The 23,640-nt window shown below is 37.7% G+C and overlaps 1 protein-coding gene across 8 annotated transcripts in view; it reads left to right on the forward strand.

The window, feature by feature from the left end:
- The window catches only part of ZFYVE28 (zinc finger FYVE-type containing 28), a 152,425-nt gene that overhangs the window by 55,968 nt on the left and 72,817 nt on the right, over positions 1–23,640 (forward strand). For all 8 annotated transcript variants that reach the window (XR_007906473.1, XM_051798551.1, XM_051798552.1 and 5 more), the window contains exon 2: positions 14,078–14,218. Coding sequence is in view for 7 of the 8 variants with exons in the window: in XM_051798551.1 (XP_051654511.1) it covers positions 14,078–14,218 (141 nt within the window). In the remaining variant the exon portion in view is untranslated. The remainder of the gene's footprint in view (positions 1–14,077; positions 14,219–23,640) is intronic.

Raw genomic sequence — 23,640 nt, forward strand, 5'->3', positions numbered from 1 at the left:
AGAATCACAGAATAGTTAATGGTTGGAAGGAACCTCTGGAGGTCATTCAGTCCAACCCCTCTGCCAAGGCAGGGTCACCTGGAGCAGATGACAAGTGGGTTTGGAATGTCTCCAGAGAGGGGGATTCCCTCTACCAGGGAACAGCTCCCTGGGCAGCTGTTGCAGTGCTCAACCACCCTCAAAGTAAAGAAGTCCTTCCTCATGTTGAGGTGGAGCTTCTTGTTTTGTAGTTTATGGCTGTTACTCCTTGTCCTGTCACTGGGCCCCACTGAAGAGAGTCTGGCACTCCAGGATTTATCTTGTTAGGAGGCCTGCATTTGTTACAGCTTTAGAATTCGACTTTATGATTTGATGCTCAGAAGTTACCAGTGAGAAGAGCTGGGTTTGCCATGGAACTTCAAGATGCTTTTCAAACAGGAAAGGTTTGTATCAGGCTTATAAATCCATATTTTATATCTTTGTTTCCTATATCTGCCCTGTTCTCAACAGTATTACTGGATTTGGCTTCTATCTTAACGAGTGCTTTTGTTTGTGGCTTTTTTGTATCCTGTACTTCAGATTTTTATTGCCTTCCTCATTGCAGCACTTAAGCATTCAGTGATGTGTTAAACAGTGACCACTGTATTTCACATGTGGATTTTGTATAATTTAAATGCAGAGCTGCCTGTCTCAAACTGATCTTTCTGAAACAATCTGCATTCATATACCACCTGGGACTTTTTGCCATAATTTTTTGACAGGTTATTTTGCTGAATATGGAATAAATATATAAATGCATATCCCCAAAATGAGTCATTGTGTTGTAATCAGTCGGTCCTTTTGCCACCTTACTGTAATTACACACCCCACTCCCCTCTAGGTAAGGCACTTTCTTTGGCTGAGGTTGTTCTGGGACAGGACTGGTCCTTGGGCTGCTGTAGGTAGTAACATGAAGAATCGAGCAGTAGCTGCTTGGAGAATAAAAGTGTAATGCCAGCTTGATTTACATTTCTCTTTTCAGTCCATTTCAAAAATGTAATTATGTTTTGCTGAATATAAATAATCTTCAATGTCCCTTCAAAATACATGCATTTCTCCAGACTTCATCAGTTCCAAGTTTTATATTCTATTGCCTGTCATCTCCAATTGATAAATTTTGGAGTTCCTTTTTCTCTCAAACAAACAAACAAAAAAATAAATGATTAAAAATTGTTTCTCAACACCTGCTTTAATTATGGATATTAGCCATGATTTTGAATGGCATTTGTATTCACAGCGCAATTTTGGGATGTGGTAACATCATCTCTGAAGTTAATGTGTCTTCCTGAACAGAACCTTTAATTGGATGTATTCTATTTTAACCTAATTTGTAATGATTTTCTTTGTATATCATTGATAATTAAAAATAATATAAAAATTATATAAAGGAAAACAAATAGCAAGTACAAAAAAATCTGAGTTATAGTATATTGGTGCATATATTTGCAGTTTAAAAAAATCTCCATCAGTCTTCACAACATTTTCTCTGAAAGGAAGTGCTATATTTTACCTATAACTTGGTAAGGAAAAGCAATGTAGCTTTAGAAGTTGTAAAATATTCAGTACATGAGGAAAATGTTGCCTGACTAGATAAGATAACTGCTTGGATGAATAACTGAAAACATTTTACTGTAAGACTTTTCAATTAATTGCTCTGACCGTGTTTGCAAGTTGCAACAAAAGTGTAAAATATGGGTGTCCTTTAAGTATTTCTCCACAGTTGCTTGGGTCACGTATATTAAAAGCAGGGGTTTTATGTTTAATAATACATTGAGATTTTTTTTTAGATCGTCATTGGTAGTCCCTGAAGCTCTGCAGGCATTTTGTCTGCAGGCTTGCCTGTGTCATAGATGCTGGGTTTTGAAAACTAAAGCAAAGCTGTGGCTCAGGTGTGATATAACTGCTGCTGGAGGGAGCAAAACTGAAAAGGCTACAGGTGCTGGAGCTAAATTCGCTTCAAGGCAGTTTGTCCCTGAGGTAGCAAGTAAGGGCAAAAAAAGATTTTTATTTCAGTAGGTTTGAACTGATGTCTCTCGCCTTCAGAAGGAAATTGTACCATTATGCTCCTGGCAAATCTAGAGGAGTCTGGAGGTCTCATCTTTGAACCTTTGAATGGAACAACAAAGTACTGATTGGGCTGGAGGGACACTTACCTGGTTTAGGCAAGACTGCAGTGGGAAAGTACTTCCAAGTTCTAACCTCTACTTTGCAATTGTTACAGAGAACAGAAAGGCTAGAGCACAGGAAAACCGAGGGATTTACTGAGAGGAAGACTGCCAAGGGTTATTCTTGCCTATTTGGGAGCAAATTCCCATGTTTTAGGCAAGTAATGTGATCATGTGACTGTAGGTTAGACAGCTGTACAAGTCAGGCAGCTGTATAAGTAAGGCTACAACTGTTACCAACTGTTTTCAGAGCAGTCTTGAAATTAAGGGGAATAATTAAGAATTTGGATTTCAGAAATGTCAGGAAAATTCCGACACTTTGATTTTTATGTTGATTATTCAGAGAAAAATATTGTTTCACAATTGAAAAGCAATTAATAGCTTTGATCCAGGACTTGCATGTGTGCTGAACCTTCTGTCAAATGCAGTATTCATAGTGAAACCAATTAAATTGTTTAACCTGTTATGGGATTGAAATACAAGCTATAGCTACTCCAGCAAGTGTTCTTTAAGGCTTTGGAAGCACTTGAAGTCTCTACCCCATTACTTGTGAGAAGTTAAGAGGCTTCCTTTGCTTTTGGTCTGGTCCCTAATCCAGTGTTCATTTCTGGAGCCTGACTGGGGGATGTGGAGCCTGTGTAGAGCAAGGTTGGTAGAGAAGATAGTTCAGCTGAGCTGGAAGGTAAAGTTTACTACTGTCTGCTGATAAAGGCCTGCAGTGGGTGTTCACATTGAAATTGAAGTGAATTATACTTTTATGAGTTAGTATTTTTGCATTACTTAAGCATGCTTCATTTTTCAAACATCACTTTTCTGTTTCTTTTTGTGGTGGCTCCAATGTAGTGTTGGTTTTGGATACTATTATGAAACATAACAAAGGAAAACTGGTTTGAATCATGTTCTTGCCAAAGCATTGTAAATATTACAGTAAGCATTACTGGTAATGCATTTCCTTGCTTTTAACAGCAGTTCTGCAATTAATGCCTTTGCCTCTTTTCGTCCTTTAGCATACTGTAGAAATACTTGGCAACCAGAAGTTGGCAGAATGCATTTGGGGAAAGCCTGAACATGTAGTTATAATGTGAGTGATATTGCTGATCAATAAAGAGTAATAGGCTATAGGGAGTATGTGTAATAGCTTTTCTGAAAGCTGTCATTGGGAATATGGGAAAAGTGTCCATTCATTAAATAGGTAGTTGCATAATTATGTTGTTTATTCATATTTACCAAACAGGCAGCAAACAGGTCTGAGAAATTGATCTTGCCAGTAGAAACAGTATGTGTTTCTTGTTTTATTTTTCCTCTCAATAAATTAATAGAACTGTTCATCTTAGGAAAATATAAGCCAGAAAAGCATTCATGGTTGTATTTAACTTCTGCATAGTTTTTGTGCATTCTGTGTCTGTGATTTAAAAGGAACTTGTTGGGTGTGGGGAATAGCTGAAGTCTGATAGTTTATCCAGCATGTATGCTGATGAGGAGAAATGGTCAAACTTGAACTGTGTGCTGAGCTAGCACAGAAAACAGGAATAGCTGTACAAACCCATTTGTCTCCCAGGAGAGGTTTTCTCTGTGACCGGGAGACCAAGGACAGACCTTGAGGATATTGTCTGAAAAGACCTGGGAATGCCTAATTGAGCAAAAAATATTCAATTCAGTGGGGAGTGGGAGCAGGGATGCATGGAAGCCTTCTGCCATGCACTACCATGTAGTCAGTCTCCTGTCTTCCAGCAAATACATGCTTTTCATATACTTGAATATATTTTATTGTTGTTGGACTATTTCAGAAGTTTTAAACATAGTTTGAAGTACTCTGTGGTCCTGCTGTTGGTCTGTCTGGTTTCTTTCCCCCTCCTCTCTTCTTGCTCATGTTCTGGTAATTATCAAAGCCACTATTTATGCTCAAGTGTGCTTGGAAAAAGGATGCTAATCACAGTATCGAGACATTAAAAGCAGTGAAGTTCCTGAAAGTTCCCTAAAATTTCAAGTACGTCTCTACCTAAAAGGAGATGGTGACTTTCTCCAAAGAGTGTGATGATAAATGCCTGAGATCAAGGACTGTCTGGAGTGTGTTCCTTATTAGACATGAATGAATCCCTACAGATGGGTGCTGTGGTAAGCATGGGACAAACATCCACGGAAGCTTGCTGTTATCTGGAAGACAGAGTAGGAAACACAAGTTGACTGATGATGGCACTTGGAAAGCTACTTGTTTATCTGATTTAGCTGAAATAGTGGAAATAAGATCAAAAGATTTACTTATGCAAACATTCATTTGAAGTTACTGTCAGAAGGCAGAAACTGGGAAAAGTTTCTGTGCTGAGGGCTGTAAGAGCAGTTTCTTTCATCATTGGGTTTGAACAGATGCGTTTCGGAACAAAGTTTTGATGAAATCTTTTTGTTGCAATGATTGATTGTTCTGCTGATATGATGCCAAGGTAGTTAAATCCTGAACATCTGGCAAGGTGCTCAGCCTGAGCTTATCGAAGGCCTCCTGCAAGGCAAATGAGGTTATCTATGAGCAACTTCACACAGATGACTGTTCTTTTATTAAAATATGATATGGAACACCTCAGACTCACCATAAGTAAGTTTGCTGAGGCAAAGAAAAATAAAGATGCACTGTGAATATAAAAAACCTTAGAAATGTGCTATGCCTGAGAACAACTATGGAGCAACTCTTTTATAATCAGCAGGCTTGAACTTGCTGGGTCAGGTTTCCCTGTTGTTAGAGTTTTGTCTGTTCCCTGATTAACAAAGATGTGTATTTTATGATCCAGAAGTAAAATTGTGTATATGGCAGGTTGTTCAAAATGGGTTGGTACTGAACAGCAAGGCAGAATTGGTGATTTACCAGGTCTGCTAAGTATGAGCAAAATACTGGAACTATAGACCCAGCAGGGGAAAAATAATTTAGGAATGTGCGTGCTAAAAGATGACAGAACCAAAAAAAGTCTTCAAAACAGTCCTTTAGCTGCATAAACTGGTTATTTGAGGTTATTGGGTTTTTTATTTTATTTTGTTGTTTGTCTGATTCTGAAAGGAAAAAAGGTTATAGCAGAGTAATAACTAGAGAGAAATTACCATGGAAGACATGTCCAATAGGAGGTCATTGTTTGCCCAAGTGTTTAGGAGTTGTTATAAATATTTAGACACATCCATTAAACATGGTATAACATAACTAGAGTGGGTTAAAAGTTTTCTAATGCAGAGTTGTGAAGACATGTAGTGTAGCAAGTTGGTTTGCATTGCTGGAGGAAAAATAGCTGGGTGCCACTTCCAAATGGCACAGGATTCCTCTGCGTGAGGGAGGGGCTGCAGAGCTGGAGTTGAAGGTGATTGATCAACAAGCTGAGGGAGCTAAATTGGCTGTTTTCCTCTTGATAGGTAACAAATCACTAAAAGCACTGCAGAACCTTATTTTGTTTGAAGAGATGCTTAGTTAAATGTTTAAATACAAAAATCTAGACAAATCTGAAACAAACTGCATAAAAGCATTAAAAAAAACCCAAACCCAAAACATTTAGAGAGTGATTTGTACATTTCAATATGTATCCTGACAAGCTGAATTTGCTGTTTCTAAGTAAATATTTGTTCTTTAAACTCAGTGTTCTTGCAGCAGCTGCGAATGAATTGTGATTATCTTCAGGTCAAACTCTGAGATATTAGCTGCTGGAGGAGGCTTTTGGTAAGTGTTTCTTAAGTTCAGTGGGGTGGGCTGACCTTGGCTGGCTGCCAGGTGTCCACCCAGCCACTCTCATTCCCCTTTGCCACAGGCCAGGGGAAGAAAATAGGATGAAAAAGCTTGAGAGCCAGGATAAAGACAGGGAGGTCACTCACCAGTTGCCATCACAAGCAAAACAGATCCAATTTGGAGAAGGTTGATTTCTTGCCAATTAAAAATAGCCTGCCATAGGCTAGACAAGGAGGCAGCCTTGCAGGTTACCCACTCTTCACGTGGAAGAACTGGCTGCTCCATCACTTCAGCACAGCAAACCCCCTTTCTCTCCTGCAGTCTGTCTATCTTTCCTAGAAATCAAAGCTGTGGTTCAGCTGCAGGGCACTCCTGTTCCACAGGGTACATGTCCAAAAGCTTCACTAATATGTATTCAGCATATGCTTATGTGCTTCCCCCAGAAAATATGGATTTGAGCACATGCTTTTCTAGATTAGTATTATAAACACTCAAAAATAGAAACTCTGTACACTGACTTAATCTGTCATGAGTGAAAACCAACTGCGTGACAGTCTCAAATATTTGGAATTCTAGTTCAGCATTACTGTTATCAGATTTTGCTTTTTAAGGGGTTGGAATTATACCCAGTGTAGGGGAAATTGGAAAAACTCACTTCCCCTGAATTTTATTGTCCAGTAAATCATTATCTCACTGGGGTTTTTTGGTGCTTTTGGTTGTTGTTGTTATTTTGGTGTTTTGGGGTTTTTTTTTGCTTAAGGTGCTGCTAGCATTTTATTGTGTTAACAAGCTGTTCACCTACCTTTCTTGCTTGTGTAATGACATTCTGTGGATAAACACAGAGCAGCTGGCAAAGCTTTAGCCAGGCTGTAGCTTTTTTTCACTGTGCTTGTTTTTTACGTATCCTCGTGATCAATAACCAATTGTTGTCTTCGTCTGAGTCCTTTTTTTTTTTTTTTAATGCATGAGCAACACCAGTTTAAGACTTAATTACATTGTACAAAATATGTCTGAGGAAATTTTTTTCCTTTTTTTTCTCTTAACAGATAGCACTTCAGGTAGACAGTAGATTAAATGGAAAAAAATCCCCAAACTAAATAAAAACCCAAAACCAAACAACTCCCTCCAAAACAACTGTGTTCTTGGAGCAGCAGAGTTCCTCTTTCATTTGGTATGAACAAGTATTTTTGCTGCTAAAGATTTTGGCATTTAACTGTCAGAAGTTTTGACTCACCTGCCTGTTAAAGAATGATTGTTTCTTCTTGCTATTTATCAACATTTGGAAATCAATGAAAAATTCAAAGGGCCTGTCCAAAGGAAGGATATGAATACACTTCCTTACATGTGAGGTGAAAAATAGCAGATGTAACAACTTGTTGGTGTCCCTTTCTGAAGAAATACCTTAAATCCTTGGACTGTATTATGTGCCAATTAAACCTACTATTGCAGCTGTGACTGGTGTAGAAAGTTTTCAGTTGACTAAGTTTCTGTCACTGTAAGCGTGTTACTTTTTCACACTGGCAATGAATAAACTTTGGACTTTGTGCCTAAATCCCGTCACTTTTGAACAAAATTTTTTTTCCTTCCAATAGTGTTATGTAAGTCTTAGTTACGTTTAATTAGCTCGAAACTACTTCCATGCAATATCGTTTGTAAGCTTTAAAAACACTGAGTTGCCTCATCAGCGACTTTATTTAAATTGCTTAAGGACCTAATTCTGCCTTGTGCACAGAGCACGTTGTCAACTTGTACAATGACTTGTTTTTCAAAACAGAAGCAGCATTCTCTGTACACTGCAGAGTAGAAACAAGTTTCTAACCTATAGCTTTTCTGAATTCCCATCCTAAGGGGGATGTGCTTCCACTTGGGAAGTCTCTTTTCTGATTTCTGTGTTGTGCAGTAGTTGTTCATACTTGGGACTGTCTGATAAAGCCAGCACTTATTTTAGGGAATGGAAATTTTGAGGTTGATCCTGTGCTTCTTTACTTTCCCCGAAAATATAGTAGGCAACAGATTTAGACTGCGAACAACCAGGCCTTCAGTAATAGAGACACTAACACCACTGTTACAACCCACCTCTGAGGCAGGGTAACTGAGATTGCTGTTAATGAAACCCTTGGGCGAATTAGAGTAAAACGACACTGAATAACCAGGGTATGTATGAGGCAGACTTATTTTAAAACAGTTTAATTGCAGCGGAAAGGAGGTATGTGGACATTTTGGTTCTTTTCTATAAAAGTATAAAAATACCATGAAGAAAACATGGAAGGAAAAGAGAGAAGGAAAGGATAAAATTAGGTAGTGGAGAGGAAAGGTATCACCACCCATGAATCCATTGATGAGACTTGATCACTGCTGTTTTGCTGTAGTGGTGATCGCAGTCTTCATCTCTTGGAGTGGGGCCTGTAAAATAAAAAGTTTATGGGGTTATGTACATTAAAGTTGGCATGGGAATGCCTGGATCCCTCACAAGGGAGGGGATTCTTTGTATCTGATGCAGTGTTATGGGGCATGCACATATTTCTGATGGAGAGTTCCCAAAAAGAATCAGGAGGTGTTTTGGGGTTCTTGGTGGCCTGGAACCCCCTCTGTTGGTCTTGCCCACTCCTTGACCCCGCTTCTGCTCTTGCACTGCATTTTGTGTGGTCCCCATGGACCTAAACAGGAAAACTGGCTCCAGAAAGGTGCTACCCTACCTTTGTACAGCCCCCATTTCCAGGCACATCCTGTTCTATTCTTGACCATTTTGAGTGGTCATCGGTGTTTGAGACATAGCAGTGCATAAACTCCTTACTGTCCAGGCTTCTGCCTTCCCTTACCAAAGGGAGAATAACTGTGTAGATGCAAGACAGTTCCACTGATGTGAATGTGATGGCCTTTCTCTAAAACTTTTCAGCTGTTAGAGCTGTAGCAGAATAGAAATGGGTGAGCAGGCAATTTAACCTGAAGGGTTAAAGGTTGTGTCATGTGGCCCTGCAGCACTTAAAAATATCGCACGTGGACTGTCACCAAATATTGTCCCGTGATTGTAAAGACATTTCATAGAATGTGTAATAAAATACATGTGTTTGCGTAAAATGCACCTTTTACCAAGTACTACTTGAAAAGTTACCCAGTAAATGTGGGTTTACTTTGTTCCCTTGTCAAAAAGCAATCTGAATTTACCATCAGCAAAGGCATATAATTAATGCTTTTCTGTATAGTTTCTTTCCATGGCGATCAAGTCAGGGTTTCTGAGCGTGTGGGAGAGACATAAATGCTTAGTGCTGGAAAAGTGCCAGTGAACAAAGGGAGATCTGGAGCCTTTCATCTAGGGTCCATGGATTTTATTTCAAACAGGGTTGGGGGTTAGCTATTTTTCTGAAGCCTTTAGATCAGCAATTCAAAAATGCTGAATATTATTTTCTAGAGGACAACTGACAGGCATCAGAAGATGGTGCTATCACTGGCTGCAATCTTGCTCATCTGCATGGTTCCACTGCTTAAGTCTGTTCTTTGGCTTATTTAGGATGATCATGTTTTCGTGTGGTGGTGGTGGTGGTGGCTCCATTCCTGCTGGGATCTCAGTAGAAGAAAAAACCTGTACAATATTTCTGCTTCCATACAAAGGATCACAGAAACCTGGGGGAAATGTTGCCTTTAATGTTCAAATTATGGGCTGCTATCAGTTACATTTATAAGATGACGCACATTTTATGTTCCTCAAAAAGAGGCAATATTGATATTTGAAAGCCGCTGTGAACAATCATGCAAGAGGTGCTTGTGGTTTTGTTTCAAAAGGAGGAAATCTCCTTGAGAACCACCCTTGTTTCTGGAAATGTGATTTTTCAAGGTGATTCTTAAATTCCAGAATTACTCTGTGGTTTGAGATTGTTCTGTCAGCACCCTGGCTTCTCATTGGTAGTGTATTTTTGGTCTTTGTCCTATGTTGGGAAGTCTGTGCTAGAATTCTTCCTCTGCCAGTTAGTTGTCACATTTTTTTAGTGACAATTTCTGGTTTTGGTCTACCAGGTTGTTTACAAGATGTGAGAATAGCATCTTTTCTTCTGATAACATGCAATAAATAATTTTATAAACGTGTTGTTTTTCTAATAGCTTGTATCTAACAGGTCTCTTAATTTAAAGATGTTTTCTTCTTACCATTCTTTTACAGTCCATTTAAATCCTATTTGAAAAATCAGATCAGCATTCGTTATGCAACAAATTGAACTAACCTAATCCTAGTCACTGTTCATTGATAGGACTCCATGGGCAAAGCCAGAATATAACCAGTTCAATAGTTAATACAACTTTTTTATGGGACAGTTTTATACAGACCTTGTGGATTGCAGACAGGCATCTTCTGATTTTGGTATCGAACCTAATGAGTGGTACTTAATAAAATGTAAAAATAATTAAAACACATATTAAGGGAGTGATCACTAATAAAAAAAAAAGATGTATTATATGACATGGCTAAATGTGTGTTTTGTTTGGTTAGTTGTTTTTTTCTTTAAAGTGATGCTTTCAAATCTGGAGAATATTCTCCAGTGGTGTGGTAAATTCTGTGCTGGCAGTAGAGATACACAGGATAACCTGGGCCACTGGTTGGGCTGAATCCCTTTGAATGTTAGATACAGAATATAAAGAGGTGTTAGACAGAAGAAATGCAGGATGCATTTATAGAATGAGACTCCTACCTGGGCAGCTCATACTCAGGAGGGTGTTGGGATGATAACAGACAACAATATCACCACATAAGAAAAACTTCCACACAACCCAACGAAAATTCTCCCCCAAAATCCCAAAGCCGTATGTGCAACCTACAGTTTTGATATGTTTAAAGGGGCAGTCAGTGGATACAGAAATAGGCAAATAAAAGGTAGTGCAAATACTTGATGTGGTAGTTGAAAAAGGCAAAATGAGCAGTGTGTAGAAGTTGCAGTCTAGCAAAGCAAAACAAGAAATTAGATGCATTAATGTGATGTTTAATGTGATTATTTCCTGAAAAAAACTACCCAGATAAGTGGTCAGTTCTCTGTTAAGTGCTTTCAAATTGTGTCTTTCTGTTACTTTGAGCAACTATGGATGCAAATTGCTAATTCCTATTCTGTCAAAGAATAGTAAGGAATTTGGATGAAATTAGTTGAACTATATTTTGCATAAACTGAAAGTAGAAATTGGCATGGAATATGGCTCCTGTATCTCCTATTTTCTGCTACCAGTTGTATTAAATTGAATTTCTGAAGTTGTGGTTTTTGCTTTAAATGACCCCCTCTGAAGAGATTTAGAGTTGCATGCAGTTTCAACTTGCCAGGGACCACATATGATTGACACAATTAATCAAAGATCACGCTACTAATCCACACCAACCATAACACAGTTGAGAGAACTCAATTAAAACTTCTGTTTCTCCAATTGAAAAAATCAGCCACGTGGGAGCTAAGTATCTCAGGCTTACTTGTTTTGCTTGAGACTAGTCTTAATAAATTGCCTTATTTTGCTTCTGCAGTGCAATTTAGGTGCTTATAAATCAGCAGTCATGCTTTGCCACAATTCCACACACAAAATCCTGCATCTTTGATTAATAACCTTGTATGGAAGGTTTCAATGGTTGTAGATAAATGCTGAAGGAAAATGTAAAATTCAGAAATAATAAAAATAATTGGGCAGGGAATGTTTAAAGAAATGCTTTAGGCATTAATGCCTGACTTTATAAATACAGAAATTTAGAAGTAAACAACATTAAATTTAGTAGTTCAACTATAGACTCTCCCTGTTATTATCATTCATTTTGAATTTTGTTTGTTTCCCTGACCATATATCACAAGCTTTATCCTTCTCCCTGGGCACCTTTACACCAAGGCTATAGTGAAGACATTATTCAAGACTGTAGATTTTTGACAGCTTATACTTATGGTACTGAAGCTGCTTAATGAAAGACAATGTTGAACAGATTAAGAGGAAGACGCTTGAGTGAAAAGGCTCTCTATTTTATAGACAGTTGCCAATTAAAGAACAAAATAAAAAAAACCAAACCCTACCACTTTCATTACTACATTTCAACTGCCTGAAAAGGTATTTAATTTCTGATTTGCCTCAGAATTTAGGGGGTGTAAAGTAGTGCTGTAGGAAGCTGCTAGGCAGTGTGATGGCTCACAACAGTGTTAAAGGTGTAAATTCTCTACATTCACATACAAGTAAGGCATATAGGAGCAGGAATGGGTGCCTCTATTGTCAGGGAGGGTTGTTGTTGTCTCATTAAATCGCTGACTGAGAACCAATTCAACTCATAACTCTGAGGGCATATGTAGCACTGAGAACCAATTCAACTCATAACTTTGAGGGCATATGTAGCATTGCTTATAAGACTAAACCTTTTCCATGAGTCCTATGGCAATAAAATGCTTGCATTGATGAACCCCTTGATCCTGTCAAGTGTGGAGGATATTTACTGTTCTCTTCACAAGGTCCTTTTCAGGGACTAAATAGCTGTGCAGGTTTAAATACTCACGTACTGTGAATGCCTGAAAGGATTCCTCTGTGGGGGTCTGTATTCTAAAGACTAAAATATGGAGGTTAACAATGTGTTGTATTTCAGATTGGAAAGATTATGGTTCACAGCATATACATCATCATCATTATACCCTCAGTGTTACTGTCCTTTGCCATTTGTTGCACTTGGTGCTGATGTCTTTTCAAGTGATATTATCTTCTGGTTTGCTGTTGACTAATTTCCTCACTGTATTGCAATTGTTTCTGTTGGTACATGTTGTGCTCTAATATGCTTATCTTGTTCATCTTCACTAGTTGTCATTTAAAATGTGATGCTTCTTGGTAATTTCTATGCTTTTTCTGTTTCTTTAGCTTATAAAATCAATGTTTTGACTTTACCCAACAGTTTTCTTTACCTGGAAGTTCTTACCTATGTTATTTTTTTCCCAAGATTTGAGGTGCTATGAATTGTTTTCATGCAGCTTGGCCTTTGTTTTTACTGTTTCTATGCCTAGGCTAGTCTTTCTTAAAAGCATTTTTGAGTTGTTTCATTCTTCAGTGCATTAAGAATCAATTGCAGATACTTTACAGCTATTTGTTTTCTGTTGTATCAGGCATTTTTTCTTTCATCTAGAGACAACTAATTCTAATTCCCAGTCTACAGTTAGTGTAGTCTTAATGTTTCTTACACTGTGATTAAAAACTATTTTCACTTTATACACGTCCCACAAATCTTGTGTATGTCATACTGACTATTTCTTTAGTATAATAAGAGGTTGTGTTTATCGCAGCCCGTGAATCTTTCTCCAAGTTGGTGGCATCTACAGAAAGCTACTCCCTCTCTCCTCCCACTTGTATCTCTACTCTCTTTGAACAGTCAAAATTCTTATCTCCTGCTTTCACACACACTAATCCCTTATTTTTTAAATATTTTGATAAAAGCTTTCATAAGCATCAAAATTGCTAGCTGTTAATATTTAAAAATCCTTCTGTGGTGTAAACCATTATTATTAATATTTCTCAATATTTTTGAGGAGACATTCCTTTATTCTTCTGTTCTTTCTGTTATAATTTCTGTTTTGTCTTAGTGTGGCCAAAAATCCATTTTGATAATTCTGTTCTTTGCCACTTGAAAGACTCGTGGCATAGTTTTCTCTCTGTAATGCCTTGTTTAGTCATATTATTATTTGTTTTGTGAAGTCTTGACATCTAATTGGCCCTGGTAGATTCAGTACCTTTCCCTTCTGTGGCTTCATTCTTGTGATCCTCAAAGTAGGTATTCTGACCAGGTAGCACTGTTCATCATGCTGCCAAGGTTACCACATTGTTTGAGAGATTATTCTGTTTTTTGGTAGATTTGGGAGGGAATGATTGCTTTGTTTTTACTTGGAAAGCAACTGAAGTCTACTTTTGTTTAATAAACAAAACTTGTGATTCAGTTGTTTGCTCCTCCAGATAATTATGCCACAAGTAGTGAGAATGCCAGGGTGGTTTCAGAGATTACCAGGGGTTGAGCAATGTCCCAGGTTTGTTACGTGAGACTTTTTTTTTTTCTTCGAGGTAGAAAAAATTTCAAAGTGTGGGTAAATATCTCAAGATCATTCTTTTCCTTGCTGCCACGATATGGCTTAAATGTTAAAAAAAAAATCACAATAAATACAACCAACTGAAGTGGGTGGGTTTTTTTTCCAAAAATAATGTAATATTGTCTATGTCTCCAATACAGAGAACAGACCCACAGCTCCTTGCTCAGTTCTACTATGCTGATGAGGAACTAAATCAAGTAGCAGCTGAACTGGACAGTTTGGATGGAAGAAAAGACCCACAGAGATGTACACTGCTGGTCAACCAGTTTCGCTCTTGTCAGGTAATCAAAATGACACCTTCCTGATTTCATTGACATTTGTATGTGCATCTAATGTACACTATTACCTATCATATTAATTTTTAATAAATGAACTTCCAAAAGGAACCTTTGGCAGATACATGCCTGTCCTTACTTTAAAGGGTATATTTTTGAAAACACGTCCATAAATTAAACTTATTACATCTCATTTAAGAGTGTTGATACTTTCCTTGAATAAGAACACACATTAAAAACTTTGTTTCCTTTATATAAAATAAGTATACAGGGCTTACTAGGACATGAGAAGTATTTCAAAATTTCAAGCAGCAAAAGATAGCCATGTCATTTGTAGCTGCTCAGGTTTCATATCTCATGAATCTGATAGTTTTCCATTAATAAATGAACTGCATTAAGACAGCTGATAGATTTTCTGTTATTTTGGAAAGAATGTTCTCTGCTTCATATAAATAGTATTGAAGGTGAGAGAAATTACCAAGAAACCAAGCAAAAGAGGGTTTTTATCTGTAAAGTAATACAGAAGTATCAATCTGTCTCAAAGTTTCTGTTGTATAATACCTAAAAAAAGATTCCTGAGACCACTTACTGAAATATGGGTATGCTTTGAGCCAGACTTGAAGGGAGAAGAACCAGAGAGTGCAAAGACCAATTCAGCCAAGTCTAGCTCTCAAAATAATGTCATGGTTTAGTGATTGGATTTATGTCCCCGTTTTGGCTGGGACAGAGTTAATTTTCTTCCCAGTAGCTGTGTGTTGGATTAAGGGTGAGAATAGTGTTGGTAACACACTGATGTTTTAGTTGGTGCTAAGCAGTGGTCAGGGACTCTTCAGCTTCTCATACTGCCTTGCCAGTGTGTAGGCTGGGGGGGGGACACAAAAATTTGTGAGGAGGCACAGCCAGGACAGCTGACCCCAAGTGGCCAGAGGGGTATCCCAGACCATATGGCACCATGCTCAGTGTGTGAACTTAGGGGAAAGCTGGCTGGGGGCTGCTGCACAGGAATTGTCTGGGCATCATCAGTCAGCAAGTGGTGAGCAATGGCATTGTGTATCCCTTGTTTTGTTTATTATCATTTCTTCTTCTGTCCTATTAACTGTCTTTATCTCAACCCATGAATTCTACCTTTTTTTTTATCAATTCTTTCCCCCATTCTCTTAGGGCGAGGGGAGTGATAAAGGACTGTGTGGTGTTCAGCTGCCTGTCAGGTTAAACTGTGACCATTTACTAAGAAAAAGTATTCAGAAATTGAAAAACTGTTGAGAAAATATAACTTCTCCTATCACACTCTATGCCACTCTGCGTTAAGATTTTCAGTAATAAAATTCCGATTTTTAGAAGTAGAAACTACTTTTGTGGTACATTAGTATTTGCATGAATGCTTTGATATTTTCTCTCCCAGTCACCCCCAAGAAAAACCTTTAAACCAAAGTAGGTTCAAGTCCAGAGTACACCATGCTCAGGTGATAAGAGGTTTTCTGCACAAAAAGTAAACTCTTGCAGTCACCTCAGGACAATTTTAAGTGGAAAGACCATAGTAATAAAGATTCATTAACATCTCCACCAAGTTAAAAATTGTGCAGTCAAGTGTAAAGAATGTATTTTGATTCACCCTTACTAGAATTTCTTCCTGTTATTACTAATAAAATGTACCAAACTTCATTATGTGGAAAAATTTCATCACTAATCATATTAAGATGAGTTTCAAGATAAGTGCCCTGATCATTGTAGGAAATGTTCACATTAAGTTAGCTGAGCCTGTTAAAAAGGAAAATAGTCAGGTGCTGTGTTCTTGCTTGTAGGAAAACTAAATTTTAGAAGTGCAGCTTTTTGAAGAGCACTTACAGAGAAAGAGTTGACAGTCAATGTATTGTTATGTCAGAAACAATTTTAATACTTCTGTCAACTGTGAATATCTTCACAGTTTCCTACTGCACTGTCCCTAGAGAAAAATGTGGAGTTTAAGGGTTTACCAAACTGGAAGCCATAAGTTTAGTAAGAGTCAAAATGCAGTGACTTGGAGGGAAAAATGTACAGGTGAGAGTGACCTTGAAAGGTCAGTGACTTGAGTCCTCTGTGTGATGGGTCAGCTCTGTGGAAATCACCCTTCCCAAATGTTTGTCTGACCTGTTCTTAGAAACCTCCAGTAATGGATATTCCACAAACTTTCTTGTCAAATTCTTTCCAGATTGGCTTTTTCAGGAAAGGTTTTCTTTTCTCATAATAAGGGGTAGATGAAAAATATCATCATGCAAGACAGTCTCCTTCCTTGTTGGTTGTTTTATCCTTGCTGATGACAGTTGATTCCCTGTTTCTGTGCAGGTGCACAGGCTTTCTGATTTATTTCTCATAGGATAGATAGACCTGAGGAGCTGTTCTGTTCAAAAAGTAGCTTCTCTGAATGTTTCACCTGTAGGACTGCGAGAAATGCAGACTCTGAGAGCGTCTTGGTCAGTTCGCTTGACTTGCTCTATAGTGACTCACCACCTTGTGACTCTTATTACCTTCTGATGTCTGGTAATTTCTTTTTCATTTGTCAAACAGATTGTTTTAGTAACAGCAATCTGTTGCTAGATCTGCAAGAAAAGACGGAGATTTTTTTTTTGTCGTGTAGCTATTTCTGTAATTTGTCATTTTTGAAGCTCTGCAGAATAGGTCAGATCATCATCAAATGTCACGTCCAAAACAACACTGCTAATTAGGATTTATGCTATTTTGTAGCAGTTTGTGTAAAAGCAGTGGTTTGGGGTTTTTTCTTTTAAGAATTTGTCCTGTAAATGCCAAATAAGAGAAGGAACAGTATTTTAATAAGGATTCAGAATGTATTTGCTAATCAAATATTACATGGTAGGAGGACAAATTGGTTTTAGCCTAAGGTGTGGTGGAGTTTGAGAACAATAGAGAACAAACAGCCAACCCTGGAGTCAGAATGGTTGTAGTGGAAGGTTGTGCATGTGAAAGTAGGGGAGCAACTGCATTGTGCAATAACTCCGTGATGTCTCCAACAATAGTCAGGCAATTCTGAGACCTCTTATTTAGAGATGTGCACTTCTGACTCTTCAAGTGTCTGGAAGAGACACTCTGAAAAGTGTCTTGTGACCACAAAACATAGTTAACCAGACTCCCAGTCTTCGTATTACTTTTCTTCCTGTTGCGTCCTTGTTTTTTATGTATTATTAGGTTTTCCAGATCGTTCCTAATTTTTACCTCCATGAATTTGAGAGGCATAGTATTTCAGTCAGATTTTAATGTTTTCTAGGGACAAAGACTTCTAAAATCCCATGTCCCTCTGTCTTTGCATCTGGTTTTGGAATTCATTGTTCCTGGGTTGCTTATTTTCAGGTGGTTTACTCATAATGTCTACTGGATTAACAGATGATGATTATTATTATTATTAAATTTTCTTATTATGAAATTTTATCTTATCAACTAGAGAAAGGAAATGTCTTTAAATTAGTGTGATTTTTTTTTTTTCTTTTAAAGACCAACAAGTCTTACAAACTAGAATTCTTTTTGGAGAGACGTTGGATATTATGCTGAATCTTAACCGTATCTGAAGAGCTAAGTTTTATAATTTTACCTCTATGTTCAACTTACAATAGTTAAGATCTCCAAGTTTATTATAGTGTGTGAACAGACTCAGACAAACAAGCAGGTCTCTGCCTAAAGAATGCAGTGCTTTACAGTGGACATATTTAATGTTTTCTATCTTATCAAAACTGGCAGTATTAGTCAAGGCAAATTGAAGGTATGGTGCATTGTGGTATTCCCATGGGATGTGCAGAGAACTTCAGTCTTGAAGACTGTTGATACTTCCTTAGTAAAGAAACTTGCAATTCTGAAAGCTGTCTTACACTGTTTTGTCTTAGCACTATTTGCTGATAAGAATCACACTGTTAACAGTTAAATTAATATTTCAGAATTTCTGAAGATCTTGCTACTTGGCTTTCAAATGCTGTGGGTTGACTGTACAGCAGGATGCTGTGTAGCATGTATGTGTGAATAAGAATCAGGGTAATGGTTTTCAAAGCTTTACTTTCCATTTTCACAATAATGTCATGTAACACTGTTTTCCAGTTACAGTAGCCTATTATAAAATTTACATCCCTGGTTTTGCTTTGATTTTTGTATGTCAGTGGTAAAATATTGTAAGAGCATAACATATCTATCAATACAGTATCTTGCATTTGTTGTATAGTTAATACCTATTCAACAGAATAAAACACTTCTTTCTCTATGGTTTCATTTAAAATTAATAACTAAAGTGTGCAAAGATGCATGATGAACAGCTGTGTAAGTTGTCTTAAAAGAACAAAAGGTAGGTAGAATGTCATACTGGTTTATTGAACTTGATTGATGATAATAGAAGGAAAGTACTTCATGTTTTCCTTAAGCAAAATATCTCTGCATTAGTGCATCTCGAGTAATATGCAGTGCTGGTTCATCTGACGGGGTTTTTTCCCTACAACACAAATCATTGCAGTATTTTTGTATTAGTGGTATAATAAGGTGTCCTTTCTGTGCTACTTGCAACATCCTATGGTATTGAATTCCATAAAAAGTGATGGTGCTTCATGTACCCTTTTGAATAATTCACTTATGCATTTGTGATCATTGCCTAAAGTAATTTGCTTTGACCATTGCTGTTTTCACATTGATAAATATTTTGTTAGTTGAACTGATAAACTAGTTTAAAACAATTTCTCAGCTATCTAAATGGGGTTAGGTTTATTGTTATGTGTTGCAGAACTTGATTGGTTTTGTTTAAGAGTAAAGAGAAAAAACCAAAACCCTGTGTTTCTAACTCAGAGATTTGTTAGGACTTTACAGGTAATGAACCTGAGCATAAGTACTTTGCATTGTGAAAATGTTTTCAGGATCACAGTACTTGCTTGCTGCTTCAGTACGCTGGGAATTACTTCTTTGTGTACAGTAGTGAGGTCTCAGAATAGCATATGAGTCAGTTCCCAGCAAGGTTCTATCAACATTATTCCTGCAGATTGTATCTCAGCAATGTGTAACTTGATCTGCTGAAGTGCACAGGGAAGGAATTTGCCCCATCAGGGCACTGACCTGAAGCAAACCATAGACTTTCCTGGCTGTGCTGCCTGTTGCACTGTACCACAGAATAGTAAAATGAGGAATTCATAATATTTGTGAAACATGAGTGTTTCTGGCTCACTGGTAGGAGTGATGGACACTGCATTGACTTGTAACATATTATACTGACTTCACTCCTTTCCTGTTACTTGCCTGCTTGGAAAGCACCTCTTGAACTACTGCAATTGGCAGCCTAGTTTGCTTTAATATTAGGCTTTAAAATGTAGCATATAGCTTCTTGTATAGGTCACTCCTCCATATAGTGGTGGAAAGCAGACACCTATAATTCTGAAGCTCATTCTCTGTCATAGCAAATGTTGCTGAGGAGTCAGAGCCCTTAGAGAAAGCTACACATATCTGTGCTGTGTTGTCCCTTGTCTGTCTCAATTTCTGTAGCAATATAAAATGTAAAATACACGGTGAATATTATAAAAAATGCTGTTTCAACCAGACTTTTCTCCAAATTTCTCCAAGCTCAATTTGACCACTGAAAGCATCAGTATGAAATAAGTTGAGGTAAGAATGTCAATGGAAACAAAGCTTTGCCCTTCAGTTTTTCATCCACCAATACCTCTGGGTCCTGTATTGCAGGACTGGTCTCAATCCACTCATTGCCCAGTCCATATTGTTATTGAGGATTTCCCCAACACAGGGCAGGACCTTGCACTTGGCCTTGTTCAATCAAAATCAAAGTTTTAATGTAAAAAGAAAATATATACCCTTCATCTTTGAAATACACTTTTTGTGTATCTTAAAAGCTTAGAAATGTTACTTGCTTTTGGAAGATGGAGATGGATGGGTAAGACAAGTCTAGAAAGGGGAAAAGCTCTTCATCTGATACTGTTTGGTGTCTCATTGAAGCAGTGATCATGTTTGATAATGGGTCACTTTAGGAGGTGGTTACCAATTTCAGCCTGATACTGGGAAAGCAGTCCAGTTGTCTTTCATCTCAGCTTGCACCATGTATATGATGTATTATTTTTTTTTAATTAAAAAAACCAAACGCAACAACAACAAAAACCCCCACAGAAACCTAATCCCAAAGAAACAAGACCTTTAACACAACACCACTACATACAACACTGAAATTGTTGTAGGGTTTGCAAAATGCCAGCAGTGGAGGACAACCATGACTGAGCTGCAGTGAATTCTGTCATAGAGCATGTGTGGATTTCTCTGTAGTGGGAAATGGAAAGGCTCTTCAGTGTGTGACATTTGAATTTTTTTATTATATGTATTTAAAAATAAATAAAAATTGATGTAGCATGAAATGACAACACAGGTGGTAATCAATAATGCACAAGGGTGAAACTGAAGCTAGATTGACAAGTTGCTAAATAATGAAAAGGGAACTTATCTTTGTATACAAAACACAATTAATTTTTTATCAGTGAAAAAAAGAATGTGATTATATTATGTTAAATGGTGCATGCTGGGGAAGCCATAGGTTGTTACTAAAAGGAATGTGATGCAAGATTAAACTGTACTGTTTGCTCAGGATGACCACATTCATTGCATGCAAACTTATATGGAAAACCACTGGTTCTGGTGGAAAATGAGGTAATCATCCGTATAAAACATGAGGTGAGAACAGGAGAGCAAAATTAATATTTTATCTGTGCTTCAATTAGAACAGTAATTTTTTTTGGTCACAAGTTTTATTCAAATTAACAAATACAGCATTTTATTCTTTGTGAGAGAGAACCCAGATATAGAAGGCTCTTAATTTCTGTGGTATTAAAGTCTTCTAGAATTTCATTTTAAAAAATAAGATGTTTCATTTCTTAATGCATGATTACCTGCCCTAGATCATACTTTTTACTTTAAGAATAATTGACATGTTGGTACCTTGATTCAATATTGACATGGTGGACCTGAGGCACACTGGTGTAATTCCCAGAGCATTTGAAGGCTAAATCAGGACAACGGAGCCCAGGTCATTTTAAGCCTGACTTTTCTCAGCATTTGTGGAGTATGAGACTATACCAGATCCAGTTCTGTAGGAATAAACGTAATGTGATGTGTTTGACTATCAGGAGCTTTATAGTTCTTCCACATTCTTCAGCAGTGCCATCAGAGGATTGCTGTCAGCTCTGCCCTACTGTGATTTGCTAGATTTCAATTAATTTTTTTTTACTGTTGCAAAGGATAAATTCTAGTATCAGCCACTGAATTGTTTATGTAGTCTCACAACTTAAATATGCTGCAGTTTGCCTTCTTTCCTCCATATGCACATGGTAGCACCATGTTAGCAAGATTAACAATACGTGCAAATTATTTTTTTGGTGATGTTTCTGTACTTGGGGATTAAGTCTGTTTTCTTCTGTTAGAAGCTTTTTCACTTAATCATATAAGAAATTCCCTTTTAGTTTTTCTTTAATGCTGGAGAAGTATGATAAGGAAGACAAGAAGGCAAGTTATTAATTTTTTTAAGACAGTTCTTGGCAGTGGAATTTAATTTTCATTGTGACCTTACCCTACTTGAAAGTTGAAGGCTGTTTTTTAATGTGAAATAATTAAATTCATAATAATGGATTATTATGAAGAATATTTTGTGGAGTACTGTGCAACATTGTTTTCTCATGTGTCAGGTCATCATAAGGAAGTTTTCAATAAACAAAATCATAGGACCATAGAATGGAATATCCTGAGTTGGAGGGGACCCACAAGGATCATAGAAGAAAGACCGACTCCTGGCCCTCCACAGTACACCCCTAAGAGTTTCACCATGTACCTGAGAGCATTGTCCATACACTTCTTGAATTCTGACAGGCTTGTTGCTGTGACCACTTCCCTGGGGAGCTTTTCCAGTGTCCAGCCATCCTCTAGATGAAGAACCTTTTCCTAATATCTGGCCTAAACCTCTCCTGACACAGCTTCATGTTGTTCTCTCTGGTTCTGTCCCTGGTAACCACAGAGAAGAGATCAGTGCCTGCCCCTCCACTTCCGCTCATGATGAAGCTGTAGACCACAATGAGGTCTCCCCTCTCATCCTCCCAGGACAACATCCTCATCATTTGTTTGTCCCTTAATCCTTACCCAGAGGCTCTCAACCGTGCCATTGCCAACTGCAAGCTACGTTCATTCCAACCCCTCCATCACATACAACACCAGCCCTGCCTCACCTGCCCTGCCTGTCCCTCCTGGAGAGCCTGTAACCATCCATCATGGCACACCAGTCATGGGAATTGTTCCACCACATTTTGCTTATGCCAGTGTTGATATATCTCTAGGACTGGGCCAAGGCTTCAAGCTCCTCTTGATGGTTCCTCATGCTGCACCTTTAGATGAAGACCTTTCAATGTTTATCTACATATATTAAACATTGGACACAGCTAGGAGTTCTACATATTACAAAGAGGGATTACAAAATATTTAGGAGTTTGAGAGAATAGAATCATTTCAGACTGCCCTACTGTTAGTGTATAATTTATCAGTAAACTACTAGTTGAATGGCTGGAGTTCAAGGTAATGGGAAGAAAGTAAATTGTTACCCTTTAGGGTAGCTTGTTCAGTCATTGCAGCTTTATAATTAGACAGAGAGAAGGAGAAGCTTAGATACTTCAGTCATAACTCCAAGTTCCTTTTCTGGTGTTGAGATGCACTGACTGTCTTCTGCCTCCATCTTACACTTTGGAAAAGAATTTGTGTTAGGTCGTTGCTGCACAGTGTTCTTGGTGAAAAATAATGCAGACTTTAAGACAGTAAATAAAAAAAATATTCCTTTTTGAGAGTATACATGTATTAGCAAGCTGGTTTTGCTTCAAAGAAGTTTGAAATGATTGATATGAAAACAGCTTGTGATAAGGACAACTGATGTTGGAGAGCAGGCTTCAGATGGCAGGCTTTGCTACTGCGTGCTTTTGCACTACTTGCACACATGAAAAGTTCCCATTTTAAAGGCTTTGGAAAATATGTACTTGTGTGAAATGAATTACGCAGAAAATGTGCTGTTGGTTAAGAAAGCTTACCTTTTTGCTTCTTCTGCTGGATTTCCATTAGTGCTGTTCTTTCAACCCTTTGGACAGCAGCAGTATAACCCCAAGTACGCAGTTCTTCGCGCTGCGAAGCAAATTAAGCCAACTGCTTTCTTACATGCTGATACTGCTCTTTGTTCTGTATTTCCAAATTTAATTAAAAAGATGTAGTGCTCCTGATACTGCCATACAATGCATACAATATAAATGCTTGCCCTGAGAACACATTTTCAGTTCACTGGAGTTCTCAAGGTTTCTGTGCCTGAAGATTACTTACACGAATACCAAGCAACAGTTACTTGTATTCCTTGATTTCTCAATTGCCCTGGAGTATTTGTAACTACTGTTAAA

Source organism: Manacus candei, unplaced genomic scaffold (assembly GCF_025592945.1).
Source record: "Manacus candei isolate 608988 ecotype Guabito, Panama unplaced genomic scaffold, ASM2559294v1 h1tg000048l, whole genome shotgun sequence".
Classification (NCBI taxonomy): Eukaryota; Metazoa; Chordata; class Aves; order Passeriformes; family Pipridae; genus Manacus; species Manacus candei.